Source organism: Choloepus didactylus, chromosome 7, assembly GCF_015220235.1.
Source record: "Choloepus didactylus isolate mChoDid1 chromosome 7, mChoDid1.pri, whole genome shotgun sequence".
NCBI lineage: Eukaryota > Metazoa > Chordata > Mammalia > Pilosa > Megalonychidae > Choloepus > Choloepus didactylus.
Window position 1 is genome coordinate 90,470,632 of NC_051313.1, and position 22,729 is coordinate 90,493,360.

Sequence of the window (22,729 nt, forward strand, 5' to 3'; positions counted from 1 at the left end):
CCACCTGTTTGTGTATCCAGACTCCTACACTCTGGGATATGTCTGTAGGCCTCTTTCTCCTTGTGTGCTTCCTTCCTAGGCTTCTATTTCTATCTCTGCCAAGGATCATGCCATTCCACCATATTCTTTAAACCAGACTCGAACAACTTTCCATTCTGCCCTTTTCAATTCCTCACTCCAAACAGATCTGTTTCAAATTTTCCTTGCAAATCATGCATAATTTTTCCCTTTACCCCTTTCCTCTCTTCCACTGCCTTTATTTAGATCCTCATCTTTCCTCTACTGAGTAACTTGAATGAGTGTCCAATAAAACTCCTTACCTCCCTCTGCTCTATTTTTAATATTACTGCGAGAGAATTTCTTCTAAAATCTAGACATAATAAAATTCCCTCATTCAAAATCCTTCTATGGCTCCTGAGAGTCTTCAGTGAAATATTTAAACCATTCATTAAAGTAAATGGCCCTTCAAGATATGGCCCATTCTCCTTTTCTTTCCTTTCTTGCTATGGATAGTAAATGTGAGCCAGGCCCAGTTCCCAGCACTTCCTTAAGCTTACTGTGTTCTGTGTTCCCTCTGGGATTTTGCAATGTTATTTCCTCTGCTTTGAACATCCCTCTTCAGCATCTCCCCTCTCCTCATCCACCTAGCAAACTCCTTCTTGTGATTTTCTGGGTTCTCTCAGAAATCACCTCAAAAAATCATCTCATTTTGAGTTTCTTAGCTCTCCTTCCCACTCAGTCATACTGCCCCCCACTGTACCGCTTCTCCCCTTCTACACATTGCACAAATCCTTTGACCAGGTTGTGAGGCTCTTGTGGATAATGCTTTCCTAGCATGAAGTAGGCTCTCAATAACTGGAGGAAGGAGGAAAGGCAAAAAGACAGAAAGGAAGGAAGAGTATTGTCCAAATAAATCTGAGCCCCTGCCACCTTCCAGTTCAGCTAGCAGCACATTCTCTCCATTCCAATAATCTAGACAACCAGAAGACAATTCAAATACCAACCAGATTTTCTCAAAAAAGATCACCATTCACACCCCACAGAAAATTCTCATACTATTCTCCTTTCCCAGCCCTCCCTCCCTGTTTCTTCTTTACCCCAACAACTGCATGAAAGACTGTCTCCAATCTCTGGTGATGGTTTTTATCATTTCTGCCTTTCTAGCTGCCTTTCTGGGTCTGTTTTCTCCTGAGAGTTCTTTCAATTTTAAATATAGAAGCATGCTAACCTTCTGCAGCATTGCAAGTGGGAGAAAAAATCACCAAAGAGGGAGAGAGAGAAAAAAAGAGAGATCTGCTCTAAGTTCCCAAGGTGCATGATCAATGGTATGGAACTTAACACACTGGCTCTCAACCCAGGGTCTTAGACTCACCTAGGGAGCTTTCAAAACCAACCCTTCTCAGATCCCATGGTAGACCCATTAGTAAATAGGAGCCGAGTTCAAATATCTCTAAATAACATTTCTGTCCTTCATTTTCCAGTCCCTTGGGAAGCCCATCTCCCTACACCACCTGAAAACCCATCCCTGCAGTTCTTTCTCTTTTGCCTTCATCAGCCTAAATGTGGAAGTCAAGGGGTAGACAAGGCATCACGCTTACAGATGAAGAAGGAGGGGAGTGTACATAGTCATATTATACAAAATTTTGTCCATGTGCCAGGACTCACTTCTGCTTTGTCCTTTATGATTAAACCTCTTACTTCTACTGGGTCTCCATGATATTCTTTCAACTGGAAGTCCTTGCCTCAGTTCCCTACCTGCAAGCCTCAGTACCAAAGTCCTCTTTTACCCCATCCACAGAGCACTTTTCATAAATGGATAATATATTTGGTCCCCTCCCTTCTCCATGGACAGACCTTCCACCTCTGCCTGCATCTAGAAGCTCTGCCTGGACCTATGTGTGTATGGCCCACCTGACAAGACCTACTTCCCTTGACCATCCCCAGACCTCCCTAAAGCTATTGAACCCACTGCTAGCCTTTCCCTGGTGCCTAATGCTGGGTTTCTCCCAACCATCCACCTTCTCCCATGGGTCTGTAAGAGCTGCATCCCAAGTGCTTCACATCTGCAACTTTCTGGGCTGCATGGATGGCCCTGAACTAACAGAAGGAGAGAGAGAAGATGGAGAAAGCCACAGAGAAAAGGGAACATGGAAACAATTCACCATTAAGTAGTCATGGAGGATATGGCCAAATGCATTTGCTGTTGAACAATGATAGCATACCCTGAGCAGCTGCAGGAATAAATCATTCTTTATACTCTCCTCAAAGCATAGAGAGAACTTCAAAGCTGGTACTAGGCTATCTCAGTCTTTTGAATCTCTAACTACCAGAGCAGTCCTACTTATTATAAAGTGCACACTGAACTTCATTCAGACAAAAGGGAGATTTTTAGTGTCATTCAACTTTTCTAAGTATATACCCCTGGGTTGACCAGAACTCTCATGACTTCAAAGAAATAAACCCTTACAGTTACTGGGGGTGTGAATAATAACATCCTGTTGCACATATGCCTGCATGCTGACAAAAGGCTGTCTGTTATTAGCATACTGGTCTATAATTTAGAACCCGACAGTAAAACAAAACTGACTAAAATTCTGGATTCCCTTTCAGTAAGCGGTCCCTGTGCATCCTCTCATTCCAGGATTGAATTGTGATGACTTCCTGGTCGTGGGCCTACGCAACGGCAGTGTGAAGTACAGTTACAACCTGGGATCTGGCAATGCAACTATCAGGAGCGAGTCTCTCAGTCTGAGCCTTGGAATCCGCATCGTCCACCCGGGAGGTTCTTCCAAACGGGTTGGATGAAAGTAAAGAGGCATCCCTTCATTTGTCCCACAAACATTTCCTGAACAGCTACTATATTGTTGAATCTGTGCTAAAATACACAGACAAATAGGACATGCTGTTTATCCCCATGAATCTCATGGACAAGTACACAAAATAGAGGAATAGAAGGATAATTGCAATTGAGTGATATGAGTATAAATAGGAGAGATGCTGAACACTATTAGGGGTGGAGAGAAAGGTTCAGGAAATGCTTCCTGGAAAAGGAGATGCTTAAGCATAACTTTAAATAAATAGGAATTGGGGGGGGTGGTGGAGAACAGTGGCCACAGTGTGGATTTAAGGATGCTAGTAGTTTAAGTGGCTGGGACACAGATTTTTCAGATGGGGAGAAGCAAGAGATGTGACTAGAGATAGACAGGTTCCATATTATCAAAAGATTTAGATGTCATGCTACAAAGATCAAATTTTCACCTAGAGAGCTATCAGAGCTAGCAAGGAATTTAAGAATGGGAATTGAGTACCATGGTAGATTCCCATTTTTTAATTAATCACTCTGGTGGTGGTATTTAGTTAGATAGTGGTGGGGCGGTGAGAGTGCCAAGCTCAAGGGAGCAGGTGCAGCAGCAGGCTGTCAGTATTCCAGAAGAGAAAGCATGAGGGGCAAAACTAAAGAGGTGTGGGTGTTGATGCCAGCTCCAAATCTCTGAAGAATTATGATTTTGATTGAAATGCAAAACAATGACTGCTATATTAATATATCCATGAAAACAGACACCAGCAGAGAAGCAGAGAATTGAGTAGTATAGTTTTATTATTATTATTATTATTATTATTTCTTCAAAACTCAGGTCTTTGAAAATTTTTTATTCTAGTTAATGGGAAATAACAACAGAGTATCTTAGTATTTCACCCTAGGGAAATAATTCCTTTTTTAATTAACTTGACTTTTTTTTTTTTTAAGGTAGATAATAATGAAAATAAATCTGCCATCTCCCCGGGAAGACTGGCTAGTCTCAATGTCTTCAGTCAGTTTTATGTAGGTGGCTACAGTGAATACATTCCAGATCTCTTACTGAATGGAGCCAATTTTAAAAATAGTTTTCAAGATAAAACATGAATTCTGTTTTTACACTATTTCTACTTGTTTCAAATATGTGAGAAAAGACAAAGCTTTTAAAGAGTATTTTCCTAGTTTCAAAAGCCAGAAATCTGGATTGCTTTCTAATTGGACTCTATCAGAGTTTGAATTTAATTGAAAGTCTTCATTCATTCTTTGCTTATTGATCACTTGCTATATTTGAGGCACTGCACTAGATATTTCGGATGTTTCAATGAACAAAACAAGGATTCCTGCACTAGTGAGTTTACATTCTAGTAGAGGAGAAGAGGGAACAGACAAAAACACCAATAGAATAAATAAGTAAATTAAATAGTAGTATAAGGTGATATTCTATGGAATAAAGAGAAAAAGAAGAATATGACACGGGGTTTCAGGAGGGTAGACTGCTGCTTAAAATAGGGTGAGCATGGTAGACCTCATGGAGCCATGGTTAAAATGAAAACCCTATCTAACTTTGTACCCAACCACTGGAATGCACTTTACATAAAAGGTGAGAAAGACAGATTGCAGTCAACCTGTCCACACCACCAAGGTATGGCCCACAGAGGCCACCACAAGACAAGATTTTTAAGGGGGTACATTGTGCTATGGCAAGCAATCGTACTTCCGTGGTCTGTCTCCCTGTGTTCAAAAAAGAAAACAGACTCAGACCTTCCCTATAAAGCTGACTCACAGTATATTTATGAAATAAAGATGTGCTTTGAATTATTATAATAATCACTTGGCACAAATAAGCTGTTTTGTGGACCCTAGTTCCCAGGGACTGCTCATTATGGTGTCCTCAGCCTCCACTCATTAACCAGCCTGTTCTCCATCAGAAGCTGAGGAGCAGGGACTAGGACACAATGAGTCTCACTGGGAGACAGGAGTATCCATCTGTGGGGCAAAGACAGCAGTAAGAAAAAGGCAGGACTCAGCAATTCAGTCCCCCCAACTACAAACACTCCCACTGATTTCTGCCTAAACATGAATGCAGGAAGCCATATACTTGAAACATATGAAAGCAACACAGCTAATCCAATTTAATACAAGATCAGTTTCCAATAAAATTATTTCATTCTCCCATGGCTCTCAAAGAAACTTTTTCTTTGAATATGTAATCAGTACTGATTCTTAGAAGGGTGTCTTAAAGAATAGTTTTAAGATTGTTATGGCACTATGCTAAATGTAACAGAGAGCACAATAGTTCTTTCACAATAAGAGATAATCCAAAAAGGATTGTAAAAGCATAACAAATCAATGAGCATTTAAAAACATTATATTCAAGAAAAGGGATGGGTAAATTCATGAATGTGAAGAATCACATCTTTCACTTTATGAAGTAAAGATCCTGAGGGTGGTCCTCACAACATGCTGTCATATTCAGTGCTCGAGTAAGTACTTTGGATAATTTCATTGTGTGAGAGGCTGGTACAATGTCATGGAAGCTGACTGCCTGGGTATGAACCCCAGATCCCCCACCAACAAGCTTCAGAACTCCAGCTAGTAGTCATTTACCTCCCTGTGCCTCACTTTGCCTCATCTGTAAAATTGGGAAATAACAACACTATATAGTATTGAGAATGACTTAATGGAGAGAGAACACAGTTTATAGCAAGTGCTAAGTGTTAGGAAAGATGGTGGTGCTGGGTGAAGGGGTAAAGGGCAGCACAGCTCTGTCAGACACTTGCTTCCCCTTCTCTGCTGCACAGACTGTGCAGCACAGCCATTAAGAGCCCAGGCTCTGGAATCTGGCTCTCTTCACATCCAGGCATTTCCAATAGCAGCTAAGTGACTTCTAACCTGTTACTTAAACCACCTGAGCCTCTGACTTCTCCTCCGTAGAAATAAAAATACCCACCCGTAGGGTTCATATGAGTTTATGAGTTAAGTAAAATAATTACAAGTGCTTAGCCCAGCAACCAGCACGTGGAGAGCAGTCAATAAATGATAAATCTTATTGCTTCATCCTGTTGTCATAGAAGTTGACATTTCCAAATTTATTGAAGTTCAGTGTTGCCTGCTTTCCTATTGTGCTATTTTCTCCCTTCTATCAGAACTTTTCTTCATATATTGATGATAGAAGGCAGAGAGGCATTCATCAAGACCTGTAATTTTTTCCTTAAGGGTGGCAGAGCGTGCATTCAGCACACACTCAGCTGGCCCTTCTTCTGGAAGAAACACCAGGGTTCACCACTCCTAGAAGCACATTAGTGGCCATGTTCTTAGTTAGGGTAGGAATCCTTTGACAGTCTTTTTTGGTAACTGCCACTTTGCCCACAATCTCCAGGACTTCAGAAGCCCCTAACTTTACTGTTCATTTCTTGAATTCTTTCTTAATGTCTGCCTTCCCTCCATTATAAACTAGCATTTACTAATAACAGCAAATTGTATTACAAGCTACCATAATGAGAAGATTGTAACTGTTCTACAAACCTATGGTTCCCAAAAGCTGATCTCTGTTGGCTCTATAAAAAGGATTTAAGGTAATGTCTTAAAAACAAAGATTGCTGAACCTTATTCCAGAACTTAACCCAAATCTCTGGGGTGAGGTCTAAATATTCACATTTTAACATGCTTCCCTAAGTTTGGAAGCCACTATACTAAACCACTATATTAATTAAACATAACAAAGCAAATACAGGATTTTATTGAAGAATTTAATAATCAGGGTAAGGTTTTTGTCTTTCGAATGATGATTAAATCAAATACAGTAAAAGATTATCTGATTTATGCTTTCACATTTCTATGAACAATCTTGGTAAATAATACTAATACAGAAGTTCTCAGACTAAAATACAAATTCTTACTTTTAATAAAGCCTATTTAGTTTCATTGTGGAATTAGTTCACAACAAGCCATAGATTTTCTGCCCGGTAACCTTCAATGATCATGAAGATACTGAGGTTATTAGATCCTTCTCCAGATTAAATAATCTACATATGTCAGGTTAACAAAGCTTTTACTGTTTTACCTATCCTAATAAGAAGAATTTTCCTCTCCTCTCCAGGTTGCATCTATTACAAAACTGAGGTTCTCAAGTTGAGGTTCATGGATGAGAGTCAGTGAGTCCCGGAAACTTCTGAAATCATACATAAATTTGAGTGCATGCCTATATAAATTTTTCTAGGGAAAAGGTTCATAGTTTTAATCAGTGTTCTAAGATTTGTTACTGTCACTGACAAGCCTATTTAATTCTGATGTAAAATTCAAAATCACTTTTTGAAAGTGGGGAAATCTATTATCCATTATGCAGTTCTCCTGAGATTCCAGACTGTGTACAAAGCTTAGGGTGTACAAAGTTTCTTTGGTATCTATGATTTGCTTTTATTTGTATAGGTATAAAATGTGCCTCAACACTCTGAGTTGCAAGCAAGTCCTTACATGTCCAGGACTCAAACATTTGAATGCAGCTAACATCTATTACTAAAAGGCAAGAAGGAAACCTCTGAATAAAAAAACAAAAGTAGAATTTATTTTGAAGTTACTTTTTATGTCACAAGACTCAAATCATTCCTAGAACTGAGATCTTGTTATTGTCTCTCCACACTTCCACACAAAGAGTACTTTACATGGCAAAGACTCAGTAATTGTTTGCTCTATGAATTGAATTAATGTAAATTAAATCGATACGTAGAAAAACAATATACTAATGTGGTTTGTTTGTTTTTTTTAATCTGATTTAAGTTTATAAAATTTATATCCTTCCCTTCTATATGTAAAAGGAGTATTTTTCCTAAGACAGGTATTCCCTAGTCAGAATACTTTATGCTCTTATAACTGATAGTTATGTAAAACACCAAAGAATATATTTAAAATAATCAGGAAACCTTGCTTTTTATATTCTTATCTAAGAAGAATTAGGAGAAAAAATCACCAATAATTTAAACCGCTAATAGTAATTCAGGACCTCAAAACAACAGACTTTTAAACTTTAGGGTAGGATTAAGTTCTTGATATGTTGTACTTGGCATGTAAAGTAGCCAGAAAATAGCTGAGGGATCTTGAGGTGGATTGAATTGTGTACCCCACTTTGGACATATGTTTGGTCTTTATCTGCATTTTGGTGGGTATGGACCCATTATAAATATAATCTATTTAAGATGTTACTTCAGTTAAGTTGTGGCCCAACTGAATCAGGTTTTAATCTAGATTTCTAGAGTCCTTTATAAACAATGTGAAATTCAAACATAGAGAGAGAAAGCCATAGGAAGAAGCCAGAAGTCAATGGAACCAGCGGAGAAAGGAGAAGATATAGCCATGTGCATTGCCATGTGGTAGAAAAGCCAAGGAGCAAGGATCACCAGCAACCAGTCCCAGAATGCCACAGTCTGAAGGGAGAAAGCAACACCCTGCTGATGCCTTGATTTTGAACTTCTCCTACTCTCTCCTCAAAACCATAAGCCAACAAATTCCTGTTGTTTAAACAAACTGGTTGTATGGTATTTGTTTTAGCAGCTGGGAAACTAAGACAGAACTCAGGAACAGATTCAAAGGAAAAGCCTGAATGAGCCTTTACATTGCCTGGCACAGTAATTTATCAGATTATGGGGAGTTGACCAAGAGTCTTTCACCAGAGTGGAAGTTTAACTTTGAAATAAAGAATATCCAGTGGATGGAGAACATGGTGATTGCTGGAGTCAAATATTTCAATGTCTCCTCTGTATTATTCTATTTTTGCTACAACCAAGCAAAGATGTCACACAATCATATTAGCTAATTAATTAGCTAGAGAGTTAAAATGGAGAGATTCAAGCAATTGGGAACTGCTAGGAAAAATGAGAACACACCATGGAGAGCTGCGTCACAAAGCTTCAGGGAAGGCGGGGGTATAGGCTGCAGCCTGGCGGGTGGGGAAAGGAGCAGAGAATGAAAGCTTGGGGCAACAGATATGGAGGTCTCTCAATGAAAGCACTTCCACGGTTTACAGATGTCTCCCAAACAGGAAATTCAGTGCAGAAAAGATTTAAAGAAGGAAGGAATTAAAAATTAAAATTAGCTCAGATTGTACAACTTTGCTTGGCCATTCACGTAACAGACACAGATAAAGCCGACTGCCAAGTTAATATGAAACAGTGTTTCTCCCAAGAACATGCTGCAGCTGTAAAGTGTCATAACAACCCCCTTCTTTGAGTGATGACTGATTTATTACTCACTGAAAACTTTGTTCTCTAAAATCGTAGACCATCAATAGCTTTGCTGTTTGAAATTAAATCAGAAAGAATTAAACATCCCACTCTTGCCTGGAGGATCTGAGTGACTTTGACCCAGAGAAGCAAACTTGATTTACAACTCAGTTGCAGAGTTTCAGATGAGGATTTCTGTATGCAATACTTGACATCTATCTCTGTCTATTTCTAAGAAAATAGGACCCAGGGTCCAGTTTGTAACCTAGACCTGACATTAACCCCATTCACATGCAGGCCTGCTTTGTTTTGAGCCTATCAAAATGACTGCATTTAAATATTTAAACTCCCATATTTTATCTTCTAACTTTCCTTCTAGTAACATACACAACCCAAAATTTTCCCTTTCAACCATAATCACACCCACGTAGCATCACTGTTATTTACACTCACTATAATGTGCTCCCATCATCTCCATTCATTTCCAAACATTTATAATCAACCTTATTACATATTCTGCACAAATTAAGCATCAGCTCCCCATTCTCTGCCCTCATTCTTTCTTCTGGTGACCTATGTTTTAGATCTTAACACCATGAGTTTGCTAGTTATATTTAGTTCATATTAGTGAGACCATATGATATTTGTCCTTCTGTGTCTTGACAATTCACTCAACATAATGTCCTCAAGGTTTATCCATGGAGTCACGTGCATCATGATTTCATCTCTTCTTATATCTGTATAATATTCCATCATATGTATATACCACATCTTGTTTATCCATTCATCAGTTGATGGACACTTGGGTTTTTCCCATCTTTTGGCAATCATAAATAATGCTGCTATGAAATCAGTGTAGAAATGTCTATTCGTGAGCCACATTAGCTTTTTAAACCAGTATTTTAGATACCGTGCTCAAAAAATCAACAAGAATCCTATCAGTTCTAGAATAAAACTGAATTCTTTACCTACTTTCTAATGCCCATGTATTTTTTCACACTGACTTCACCTCCAAAATTTCTTTCTTCTATCAAAACCGATATCACTGCCCTCCTTGTGTATCTTAATTTCTCTACCTCTAAGCTCTTGTTCAAATTAGCATACTTCACCTCTTCAAATTCCATTTGCCTCGAAGGCCTGCTCCTCAGTGAGAACCCATGTAAGCTCTCTTCTCCAAGGCTCTGAATCTCCAGGTCCTTTCCCACTTAGCATTTCACTACCTAATATAATTAAATATATTCATAGAATGTATGTCTTAAGTTCCTTAAAAGCTGGTAAGGGGAGATGGAAGAAAATGGTGACACAGAGAGGAGTGGAAGCTAGTCAGTCCCCCTGTAACAACTAATAAACAACCAGGAACAACTAGTAAATAATCTGGAATAACTGCAGGGGGACAAACATGACTGTCCACTCATCATACACCAACCTGAATTGGGAGGAATGCTCGAGATCACAGCATAAAATCTGTAAGTAAAAACTATGGATCTGAGCCAGGACACCCCTCCTCCACGGCCCAAACTGCAAAGCCTCACTGTGCTAGAGAGCAGCACTCTCTGAGCAAGCAAATATAGCTCAGCTGAGCTCCAACTGGGGTTTTAATTAGGAAACATGGACTGCTCAATACAAGCTATGAATCCCCAAGCAGACAGAGGTTTTTGGTGACGACTGACTTTGGAGAGCCGGAGGACCTCTCTGGGAGGGAGGGGGAGCCCAGAGGACTGGGTGCTGTCTTTGGCCGACGGATGAAACTGGGGGGGGGGGGGGGGCTGCAGACTGACCCTGAAGAGGGTTTTTCTGTCCCTTTTACAGCTCAGTGAAGAAAGCCTCAGCCATTTTCGATTCCCAGCACTCAGACCTAGAAAAGGGTGGAGATAGCAGAGTCAGAGACTATTAAAATGCAAATAACCTCTCCCCAGGGGGTATATCTTTCCTAAGAGGAAAGAGATGGTGCCAAGCTTTACTACCTGCCTTCCATTCAGAATCAGACCCCAGAGCCTGGGGGAAAACAGCCACAGGCCATGCCTCCTTACACCAGTCGGGAGTGACAGGCTGACAGGCGCCACCTGCTTGGCAGAAAAGCACAGTGACTTGAGGCCTCACAGGGTGTACAATCTTCTAAGACACACCCTCAGGGGGACCTGAAACTATTGCCTCCTTCCAAGACCTGAGCCTGTTCTGGTCTAGGAAAACCTGATTGCGTTAACCAAGGAGGCCAGAAACATTAAAGGGAGCACTACAGACAGAAAGGAAAAGACAGGAGTGAGAGGTTTGGGAAACAATTTGGGGAGATAGCAGTACAGCAATGTAAGTACACCAAACAAAGATGACTGTGAATATGGTTGAAAGAGGAAGGTTAGGAACATGTAGACACCAGAAGGAAAAAAGGAAAGATAAAGACTGGGACTGTATAACTCAGTGAAACCTAGAGTGCTCAACAATTGTGATACAAGGTACAAATATGTTTTTACATGAGGTAGAACAAATCAATGTCAACATTGCAAGATGTTAAAAATGGGTTGGGATTGGGGGAAAAATACAATCAATGCAAACTAGAGACTATAATTAACAGAAATATTGTATTATGCTTCCTTTAATATAACATAGACAATATACCAAAGCTAAATGCTTATGAGGGGGGTACATAGGGGAAGGGTATGGGACTCTTGGCATTGGTGATGTTGTCTGACTCTGTATTCTACTTTGGTTTAATGCCATCTTTCCTTTTGTTGCTTCCTAGCTGTCATGTTTTGGTTTGTTTTTTCTCTCTCTCTTTCTTTTTTTCTTTTTCTCCGTCACTCTACCTTCTTTGACTCTTCCTCCTCCTTTGTGGAAGAAATGGAGATATTCTTACACAGACAGTGGCAATGGTGGTGAATACATAAATACATGACTATATGGGGAACCACTGATTGTTTACTTAGGACAGAATGTATGGTGTGTGAACAAAATTGTCTTAAAAAACACGGGTTGATGAAGAAAATTTGAGGGCACTATATTGAGTGAAATAAGACAGACACATAAGGACAAATATTGCAGGGTCTCACTGATATGAACTAATTATAATATGTAGACTCATAGACATGAAATGTAAGTTATCAGGATGTAGAACAGGGGAGTAGTTGCTTATTATGAGCAGAATGTATGACTAGGGTGAACTTAAACATTTGGAAATGGACAGAGGTGATGGTAGCACATTGTGAGAATAGCTAAGAGTGCTGAATGGTGTGTGAAGATGGTGGAAAGGGGAAGCTCAGAGTCATGTATGTCACCAGAAGGAAAGTTGGATGTTAAAAGATGGGAATGTATAAAACAGTGAATCTTGTGGTGGACAATGTCCATGATTAACTATACAATATTAGAAATCTCTCTCATGAAATAGAACAAATGTATGACACTGTAACTAGGATTAATAATAGAGGGGCATATAAGAAAAAATATATACCTAATGCAAACTATATACTACAGTTAATAGTATTTAACATTCTTTCATCAACAGTAACAAATGTACTGTACCAATACTATGAATTGGTAATGGTGGGGGGACATGGTTAGGGGTGTGAGAGGATTTAAGTTTCCTTTTTTTGTGTGTCTTTATTTCTTTTCTGGAGTAATGAAAATGTTCTAAAAATTGAAAAAAAAAAACTGTGGTGATGGATGCACAGCTGTATGATAGAACCATGGGCAATTGATTATATACTTTGGATCTCTGGATAATTGTACAGAATGTGAACAATCTCAATAAAATAATTTAAAGGAAAAGCTGGTAAGCTTCTGGAGAACAGGAGCTATAGTTTTTATTTGTAACAGATCATCCACAGCACATAGAATGGTGTTTTCACATAATAAATAATTGTGACAGAGACCAGACTACTTTTCCCAGGGCTTCCTTGCAGCTATGTATGGCCATGTGACTGAGTTCTTGCCAGTGGGATGCTTGCCACTTCCAGGCTTTGCCTATGAAAACTTTCTTCACAATCCTCCACTCTCTCTGTGGAGCCATGTGCATTTCACCCTGGCCACATTTTGGAATTTACATGACCAATAAAATAACATCCCATGTTACAGCAGTTAGTGTTCATTAATACAGGGATTATTGAATACTTACTATTCAGTTGAATAAAGTTGGACACAAAATGGATTCCTCTTTGTTTTCAGGTTTTTTAAAAATAGGGATACTTACTATGTAACCACATTAAGTACAATTATCAAGTTCAAGAAATTTAACATTTATATAAAGCATACAATCCATATTCCAATTTTTTCAGTAGTCCCAATAATGTCCTTTTTTAAAAACTTGGTTGGAAGATTTTTTAAATTTTTATTTTAGTAACATGTATACAACTTCAGGTTTCCCCCTTTAACCCCATTCAGACACATAATTCAGGGATCTTAATCAGATTCACAGTTTATGCTACCATTACCGTCATCTATTACCAAAATTTTTCCATCACCCCAAACAGAAACCTTGTGCCAATGAAGCTTTAACTCCTGGTTCTCTACCCTTCAGCAGCCTCTGGTAACCTGTGTTCTGATTTGTGAATCTATGAATTTGCTTATTCTAATTATTTCATACCAGTGAATGAATACAATATCTGTCCTTTTGTATCTGGCTTATTATATTCAACATGATGTCTTCAAGTTTTATCCATGTTGTCACATATATCAGAACCAGGTTACTTTACATGGCCACACAATACTCCATTGTAGGTACATACCACATTTTCCTTATCCATTCATCTATTGATGGACACTTGGGTTGCTTCCATCTTTGGGTAATTGTGAATGATACCACTGTGAACATTGGTGTGCAAATACCTACTCGAGTTCCTGCTTTCAATTTTTTTGAGTATATATCTAGAAGTGGGGTTGCTGGGTCATATGGTAATTCTATGCTTAAATTTCTGAGGAACTGCCAAGTTATCTTCCACAGTGGCTGCACCATTTTTGCATTCCCACCAGAAATGAATGAGTGTTCCTGTTTCTCCAAATCCTCTCTATAAAATTGTTTTTATTTGCATTTCCCTAATGGCTAATGATGTTGAGCATCTTTTCTTATGCTCTTCAGCTATTTGTATATCTTCTCTGGAGAAACGTCTGTTCAAGTATTTTGCCCTTTTTTTTTTTTTTTTGCTTGAGTTGTAGCATTTCTTTATAAATTCTGGCTACTAAACCCACATAGGATATGTGGTTTCCAAATATTTTCTCCCATTCTGTAGGTTGTCGTTTTTACTTTCAAGATGAGGTCCTTTGATGCACAAAAGTTTTAAATTTGATGAGGTCTCATTTATCTATATTTTCTAACACAAGTTTCTGAAGATGATTTCTACATTTTCTTCTAGAAGTTTTATAGTCTTGGTTCTCATATTGAGGATTTTGATGCATTTTGAGTTAACTTTTGTATATTGTGTGAGATAGGGGTTCCCCTTCATTCTTTTGCATATGAAATCCAGTTTTCCCAGTACCATTTGTTGAAGAAACTATTATTTCCCAATTGAATGGACTTGGCAACCTGTAAAAAATCAATTGACCATAGATGTTAGGATTTATTTCTGAACTCTCAATTTTATTTCACTAGTTTGTCTGTCTGCCCTTGTGCCAGTATCATGCTGTTTTGAGCATTGTAGCTTTGTAATAAATTTTAAATTTGGGAAGTGTGAGTCCTCCAACTATTTTCTTTTTAAAGATGGTTTGGCTACTTGGGGCCCATTATTCTTCCAAATAAGTTTGATAATTGGCTTTTCCATTTTTGCAAAGAAGGCTATTAGAATTTTGATTGGGATTGCAGTGAATCCATAAACTGCTTAGGGAGGGTAGAAGTGGCATCTTAACAAAATTTAATCTTCTAATCCATGAGCATGTCATGCCCTTCCATTTATTTAGGTCTTCTTTGATTTCTTTTAGCAGTGTTTTGTAGTTTTCTGAATATAAGTCATTTACATCCTTGGTTAAATTTATTCCTAGATATTTGATTCTTTTAGTTGCTACCATAAATGGAATTTTTTCTTAATTTCCTCATCAGATTGTTTTTCTAGTGTATAGAAACACTACTGATTTTGTCATGTTGATCTTATACCCTGCCACATTGCTAAATTTGTTTATTAGCTCTAGTAGCTTTCTTGTAGATTTTTCAGAACTTTCTATATAGGATCATGTCATCCACAAACATTGAAAGTTTTGGATGACTTTTATTTCTTTTTCTCACCTCATTACTCTGGCTAGAACTTCCAGTACAATATTTAATAACAGTCATGACAGTGGGCATCTTTGTTTTGTCCCAGATCTTAGAGGGAAAGCTTTCAATCTTTCCCCATTGAGTATGATGTTAGCTGTGAGTTTTTTATATATGCCCTATAACATGTTGAGGAAGTTTCCTACTATTCCTAGTTTTCCAAATATTTTTATCAAGAAGAGGTTCTGGATTTTGTCAAACGCCTTTTCTGCATCAGTGGAAATGATCTTGTGGTTGGGTGTGTGCACCTCTTGCCAACAGTTCTGCTGCGGGTCTCTTTTGTTTCCTGGGGGCCCTTTCGTAAGCATGGCCTCCCTGACTGCGTGGGCTCCAGCTGGGATCTTTGTGGCCTTGGGTCCCCATGTTTGAATATGCATTGAGTTCTAAATTGCTGCTCTGAGTTTTCCTATGGTCTGCAACTACAGCAGGAAGTGCCCAGGCTACAATGTTGCTGCTGTATTACTTTTAAACCATATGGGACCTAGTGAGGGGGAGGGGTCCAGGCTGGCAGATCAAAGTTGCAGATCTCTTATCTTCTTTTTTTGTGTTTTTTTAAATTCAATTCTGCATTTGTGGAATCTTTCTACAGTCTGTGTTGTCCCCCAGAGTTCCAAGCAAGTGAAAATTTGCCCTTTTATTCATTATTTCTGAGGGGAAATTTTTCCAGGGATGTCTTACTTCATCATGTTGATGATGTCACTCTCTCTTTGTTTTATTTATTGCATGGGATTTTTCAAACCAGAGCCCATAAGGAAAAAATAATGAGCTTACTGCAATAACTTAAAACTACTTTGTCTTCTAAAAGGAAAAAAGAAAAAAAAAGAAGCTATCACTTATTAGGTACCTAGTTCATCCTGCTTTCCAATATATACTTGTTTCCAAAAGCCTATCATAACTAATTTGTTACATTCAGGATATACGTATTGAATGCCGTATATCATGGTGGTATACTAAGCAGATTATGTTTTATCTCCTGTGTCAAAAAGCATAAATATTAGTAGAAGTGAAATTATATAATATATTCTACAAATATCCTCTACTATAGTTGCTTTTAAACTGCATGATATGTTGACTAACATGAAGCATCTCTCTATCAAATAATTACATTTAACTATATGTAATGGATAAATGTGTCTCTAAATACATCATTGCCACTTCTTTTCACAAAAAAACTAATTTCATCAATTCCTCATAATAAAATTATCTATCCACCAGGGAAAAAATGGATTGCTTAAAATGAACATTTTTAGGCACTAATTTTTATAATAGTCATTTTAATGATGTTTTTCTTAGCAAACAACTATAAAAATTTCAAAACCCTAGGATTAGCATCTCAAAGTTTTTTAGTTTTTTCTGAAAAATAATCTCCAATTTTATAAAAGAAGTGGAGAATTTCTGAGGAAATGGAGGGGAAGGAGGGGTAGAATAGATGACCTATTAATTGCCAAGCATTATACTAAGCTCTTTATGTATACTATCTCACTCATTCTTCTGGATTAACCCAGAGGGTAGTTATTTATTTCTCAATTTTAAAGGTGAAAAGATTGACACTGCTTAGGCTTTGGGTCATTCAGCCATTGTGAAACAGAGATTATATTTCAACTTGACCCAACTCTCTCCATCCTCTACTATACTTTTGCTCTCTGTAGAGTGCGTTTCACACTACTAAAGGCATGGACACCCTGCTTTTTTAGTTGAATTGTTTGGTTATTCAATATAAAGCAACTAGAATTCACTCATTGTTTAATGCAGTATGTTATTTTAGTGGTTTTTGTGTATTAGTAGATGGTAGTACTTGGATGAAGAATAAAGATTAAACCTAAGGAAGAACAATCACTGTTTTCTTAAAATAAGAAAATACAGATGCATACTGAGAATGGTGCTTATCATTGAAAATGAAGTTGGAAAGTGAATTCCTGACCTTTCAAAACAACTGATTTTTTTTCTCCATCATGTGGAATTGTTCCACATGTTTAGCTTCTGGAAATGTTTTGTAAATAAAATCCAATGGGCCTTTCCTTTATCTGTTTACACATCCTATGTATGGTTAACACCCATATTGACTTGAAAGTACTTCATAAACAAATTCTGAGTATATGCTGAAATAAATGAGTAAAATTACAATACATTTCAGTACCCCAAACATTTTCATTCCAAAATTTTCATTGTATTGCCATTTTTGTTCATATTTATCTAATCTTAGGGTGGAAAATACTTTTCTAAAAATATGTGCAAAGGCAGAATCCCTGAAAAAAGAAAAAAAATTAATTTGATGACATAACCATTTTAAACATTTCTATATCCAAAGCAAAAAAAAAACTCAACACAGAAGCAAAATTAAACGGCAAATAATGAATTGGAGAAAGTATTTATAATATATAACAAAGGACTAACATGCTCAGTGTACAAAGATATCTTCCAATTAAATATTTAAAAGGGTGAATATATAGAGAAAAGAGAATGTAATAAGCCACTGAGAAGGAAAAATTACAAATGACCAATAAATATAGCAAAGGTTTTAGCAAAAGAGTATTCCTTCACTTATCTGATGGAAAAAAGTGAAACAGAATGAGAGTGCCTTGCATTGTGGCACATGTGAAGAAGCAAACAGGTCAATATGAGGTTAGGGGGAAGCATAACTGTATACGGTGTCTATGGGGGATGCTTGGGCACACTTCAAAGATCCATATCTTTTAGCCTGATAATTCCACTTATAAAAATTTATACTAAGAAAGTGACTAGCAAATACACAAAGGTGTATATATATATATATATATATATATATACACACACACACACACAATGAAGTTCATTATAGCCTTATTTCTAATAAGGGTAGAGATGAGTGAATTGCCCAATAATCAAAAGGTGATTAAATATATTATAAAATATTAGAATATTATTCAGTCATTTAAGAATAGTTAATGGCATGAGAAAAGAATTAGTGACATTTATGAAAGAATACCTTTTTTGTTATAATGCTATATGTTGTGTCAAGTAAAATAAAATGGCCACCTGCATTGGGCATTGCCAGGAGAGACCCTTTCTAGGAAAAAATTTCCCAAAAGACAAAAACAATTGATCTTCAGGATCAAATTTTCAAGAAAATGGAACAATGGAACTCACCCTATAGAATTTCAGATAAGTACACCCGGTGATAAACCAATTTCAGTCCAAGAGAGACAGCTTATTGGAGTGGACAAGCACACCATACTAATCAAAGTATATCCGCTCCTCATTCTGGAAGACTTCCCTATGTAAAATGGAAACTTAATGTTGGCCAATCAGAACATTTCCTTGCTTGCTTCCATAATTGTCCTATATCAGCTTCCCCTTTCCACAATGAAGGGAGCTCCTTATCACATTTCATTTGGTGCTGCCTGATTTGTGAATTACTTATTGCCCAGAAAACTTTAACAAAAATTTTTAATTGCCTCAGTTTATCTTTGACAGTTGGGTAATTTAATGGGAGAGTCCATTTTTGCTTAAAAGAAAGTATAACTAATTATTGTAAGCATAGCAAAAATATACTGTAAATATATTTATGCCAAAATGTTAATAGTGGTCTTCTCTGAGGTGGTGATATCGTAACTGAGAAATTAAGAACTAATAAATGATTATGATTACTGAATCACGATACAGATTTTTTTTCTTTCTATATTGATAGAGAGAAGCCAGAAGTTAATACCTGAAATTACTGAAACTCAGTTAGTGTCAGCCCTGTGTATACTTACTATTGCAATGGTTATTCTAACCTAGTCTCAGCCTTGTTTAGATGTGATGTAATGGTAACAACTCTATCTCCCCTTATTGGAATCCTTAAAAATCCTGACCTCCTTAGACTCAGGAGAAAGATTTTTAGGCCAAAAGTCTGTCTGATCTTCTGCTTCATGCTTAATAATAAACTCTTTCTCTCTTTGAAACCCCAGTGTCTTGAGAATTGGTCATTTGAGTGCATGAGCAGAGAACCCACTGCTTTTAATCAGTATCAATATTATGGATTTTTTTAATTCTCTGTGTGTTTCTGGGCTTTTCTATTTTTTTTTTTTTTTCTTAAAATTGACAGGTATTACTTCTATAATGTCAAAGAATGTTATTTTAAAAATAAAAATAATTGTCTTATTATTTTATACACTCTTCTTTTTTCTAATATGAAATATTTTTGCCTTTCTTCAAGGATATATATTCAATATTCAAGTTCACACTGGGAAAGATGGTCATTTCAAAGGCCTGGGAAATCATGAGGGACCCAAATGCTGGACGTAATGCTGGTCAGTGTGATGCTTCTCCTTGCAGTTTAGTGAAATGTGGCAATGGTGGGACATGCATAAAAAGTGGATCTACTGTTTAGTAAGTATGACATTATAAGGAAAGAAAGTAGCAGTTATTCTGACATGCTGCATGTATGAACAGTAAAACAAACCAATGCTCATGTTTAAAATGTTTTTATATAGACTTGTTAGATGACGGGAAGACAGGTAAAGGCAACTAGAAATCTTAACAGCACAGAATTGATGCTATCTTCTCAATTCTTTTAAACAATGAAAATGAATCACTATATCACATTCCAGAGACCAAGGGAAAGTTATCTACATACTGAGAGAGTTACCAAAGACGTTAATCATGCATAGGTTTGTAGATTGAGATTTGCTTTCATCTTCAAATTTGAGTTCCTTTAGGAAGGATCCTTCCTAGGGGGGCACTAGTCAACACAATTTCACTGATTACTTTATTATGAGGCAAAACATGGACCTGCTGAGTGGAAGAAAAAAACAAAGGAAAGTCATCTTATAAATGATTTTTTTATTTAACCTAATTTTGTTGAGCATTTGCTTCATGCATAAGTAGTATATGAGGGGCTCCAGGAATATTCCAAAGAAAGAGGAAGTAAACACTCTGACCTTCAGTTTCTTTCACTCCAGCTATTCATGAATTTCTTGTGTCTCATACTTGAGACAGCTAGAAAAGTGATTTGTCATTTTTTTTCCACATAGGGCACATCAAAAGGTAGGTGCACTTCAACAGTAGCATTGGCTCACTGTAAAGCAGTTGGGGAAAGGAGGTATCAGAAACTCCACTGGAGGACAAGGATTAAGGGAGTGGTTTTAAAAGCCCTGAGTGAATCCCTTAACCTCCATAAACAACTGCCCTCCACTGCTTCATTAAACAATTATCAAAAGCAAAGTTCAGGGAGCTAAGATGGCAGCATAAAGAGGAGTGGAAGCTAGTTAGTCCCCCTGGAACAACTAATAAACAACTAGGAACAACTAGTAAATAATCTGGAACTGTGGGGGGCAAACATGACCATCCACTCATCATACACCAACCTGAATTGGGAGCAATGCCTGAGATTGCAGCATAAAATCTGTAAGTAAAAACTGCAGACCTGAGCTGAGAGCCCCCTCCCCCATGGCAAACTGCAAAGCCTCACGGTGCTGGGGAGCAGCTGTCTCCCTACAAGCCAATAAAGCTCAGCTGAGCTCAAACTGGGGTTTTAATTAACAAGCGTGGACTGCTCAATTCAAGCTACAAATCCCCAACAAGCAGACAGAGGTTTTTGGTAATGACTGCCCTTGGGGAGCTGGAGGACCCCTCTGAGAGGAAGGGGAAGCCCAGAGGACTGGGTGCTGTCTCGGGCCAATGGGTGAAACTGAGGGTGGCCACGGACTTGGCCCTGAAGGGGTGATTTCTGTCCCTTTTTTGGCTCAGTGGAGAAAGCCTCAGCCATTTTCAGTTCCCAGCTCTCTGACCCAGGCAGGGGTGGAGATAGCACAGGCAGAGAGACTATTTGAATGTAAATGACCTCTCCCCGGGGGGTGTATCTTCCCTAAGAGGAAAAAGCTCTACCACCTGCCTTCCATTCAGAACCAGACCCCAGAGCCTGGGGAAAACAGCCACAGGCCATACCTGCTTACACCAGTTGGGAGCTACAGGCTGACAGGTGCCACCTGCTAGGCAGAAAACACAGTGATCTGAGGCATCACAGGGTGTATCAATTGAAGACACCCTCAGGAAAAAGGATACTATTTCCTCCTTCCAAGACCTGAGCCCATTCTGGTCTGGAAGAACATGTTTGGGGTAACCAAGGAAACCAGATACCTAGACAACAGAAAACTACAATCTACACTAAGAAAAACAAAGTTATGACCCAGTAAAAGGAACAAACTTACACTTCAACTGAGATACGGGAATTTAAACAACTAATACTAAATCAATTCAAAAAGTTTAGGGAAGATATGGCAAAAGAGATGAAGCATATAATGAAAACACTGAGTGAACATAAGATAGAACTCAAAAGTTTGAAAAAACTGGCAGAATCTATGGAAATGAAAGGCACAACACAAGAGATGAAAAACACAATGCAGACATACAACAGCAGATCTCAAGAGGCAGAAGAGAACACTCAGGAACTGGAAAACCAGATATCTGAAAGCCTACAAATAAAAGAACAGATAGAGAAAATAATGGAAAAATATGAGCAATGTCTCCAGGAACTGAATGACAATATGAAATGCAGGAATGTACGTGTCATGGGGGTTCCAGATGAGAAGAGAAGGGAAAAGGGGAAGAAGCAATAATAGAGGAAATAATCAAAGAAAATTTCCCATCTCTTATGAAAAACATAAAATTACAATCCAAGAAGCGCAGCGTACCCCAAACAGAATAGATCCAAATAGGCCTACACCAAGAAACTTAATAATCAGATTATCAAACTTCAGAGATAAATAGAGAATCCTGAAAGCAGCAAGAGAAAAGCAATCCATCAAATACAAAGGAAGTTTGATAAGACTGTGTGCAGATTTCTCAATAGAAACCATGGAGGCATGAAGGAAGTGAGGTGATCTATTTAAGATACTGAAAGAGAAAAACTGCCAACCAAGAATCCTATAGTCAGCAAAACTGTGCTTCAAATATGAGGGAGAGCTTAAAATATTCTCTGACAAACAGACAATGACAGAGTTTGTGAACAAGATACCCTGTCTACAGGAAACACTAAAGGGAGAACTACGGACAAAAAGGAAAAGACAGGAGTGAGAGGTTTGGAACACGATTTTGGGAACTAGTAGCACAGCAATGTAAGTACACTGAACAAAGATGACTGTGAGTATGGTTGAAAGAGGAAGGTTAGGATCATGTGGGACACCAGAAGGAAAGAGGAAATATAGAGACTAGGACTGTATAACTCAGGGGAACCTAGAGTGCTCAACAATTGTGATAAAATATGTTTTTACATGAGATAGAACAAATGAATACCAACATTGGAAGGTGTTAAAAATAGGGTGGGATTGGGAGGAAAACACAATCAATGCAAACTAGAGACTATAATTAACAGAAACATTGTATAATGCTTCCTTTAATATAACAAAAGCTAAATGCATATGGGGGGGGCAGGACATGGGGGAAGGGTATGGGACTCTTGGCATTGGTGATGTTGTCTCTTTATTCTACTTTAGTTTAATGCTGTCTTTCCTTTTGGTGCTTCCTAGC

The 22,729-nt window shown here is 37.9% G+C and overlaps 1 protein-coding gene across 1 annotated transcript in view; it reads left to right on the forward strand.

Moving 5' to 3' along the window:
• The window catches only part of EYS (eyes shut homolog), a 1,792,869-nt gene that overhangs the window by 1,713,603 nt on the left and 56,537 nt on the right, over positions 1–22,729 (forward strand). The window contains 5 exon segments of the mRNA XM_037844664.1: positions 2,642–2,773; positions 2,776–2,807; positions 3,749–3,887; positions 19,413–19,488; positions 19,490–19,591. Of these exon segments, the coding sequence (XP_037700592.1) occupies positions 2,642–2,773; positions 2,776–2,807; positions 3,749–3,887; positions 19,413–19,488; positions 19,490–19,591 (481 nt within the window).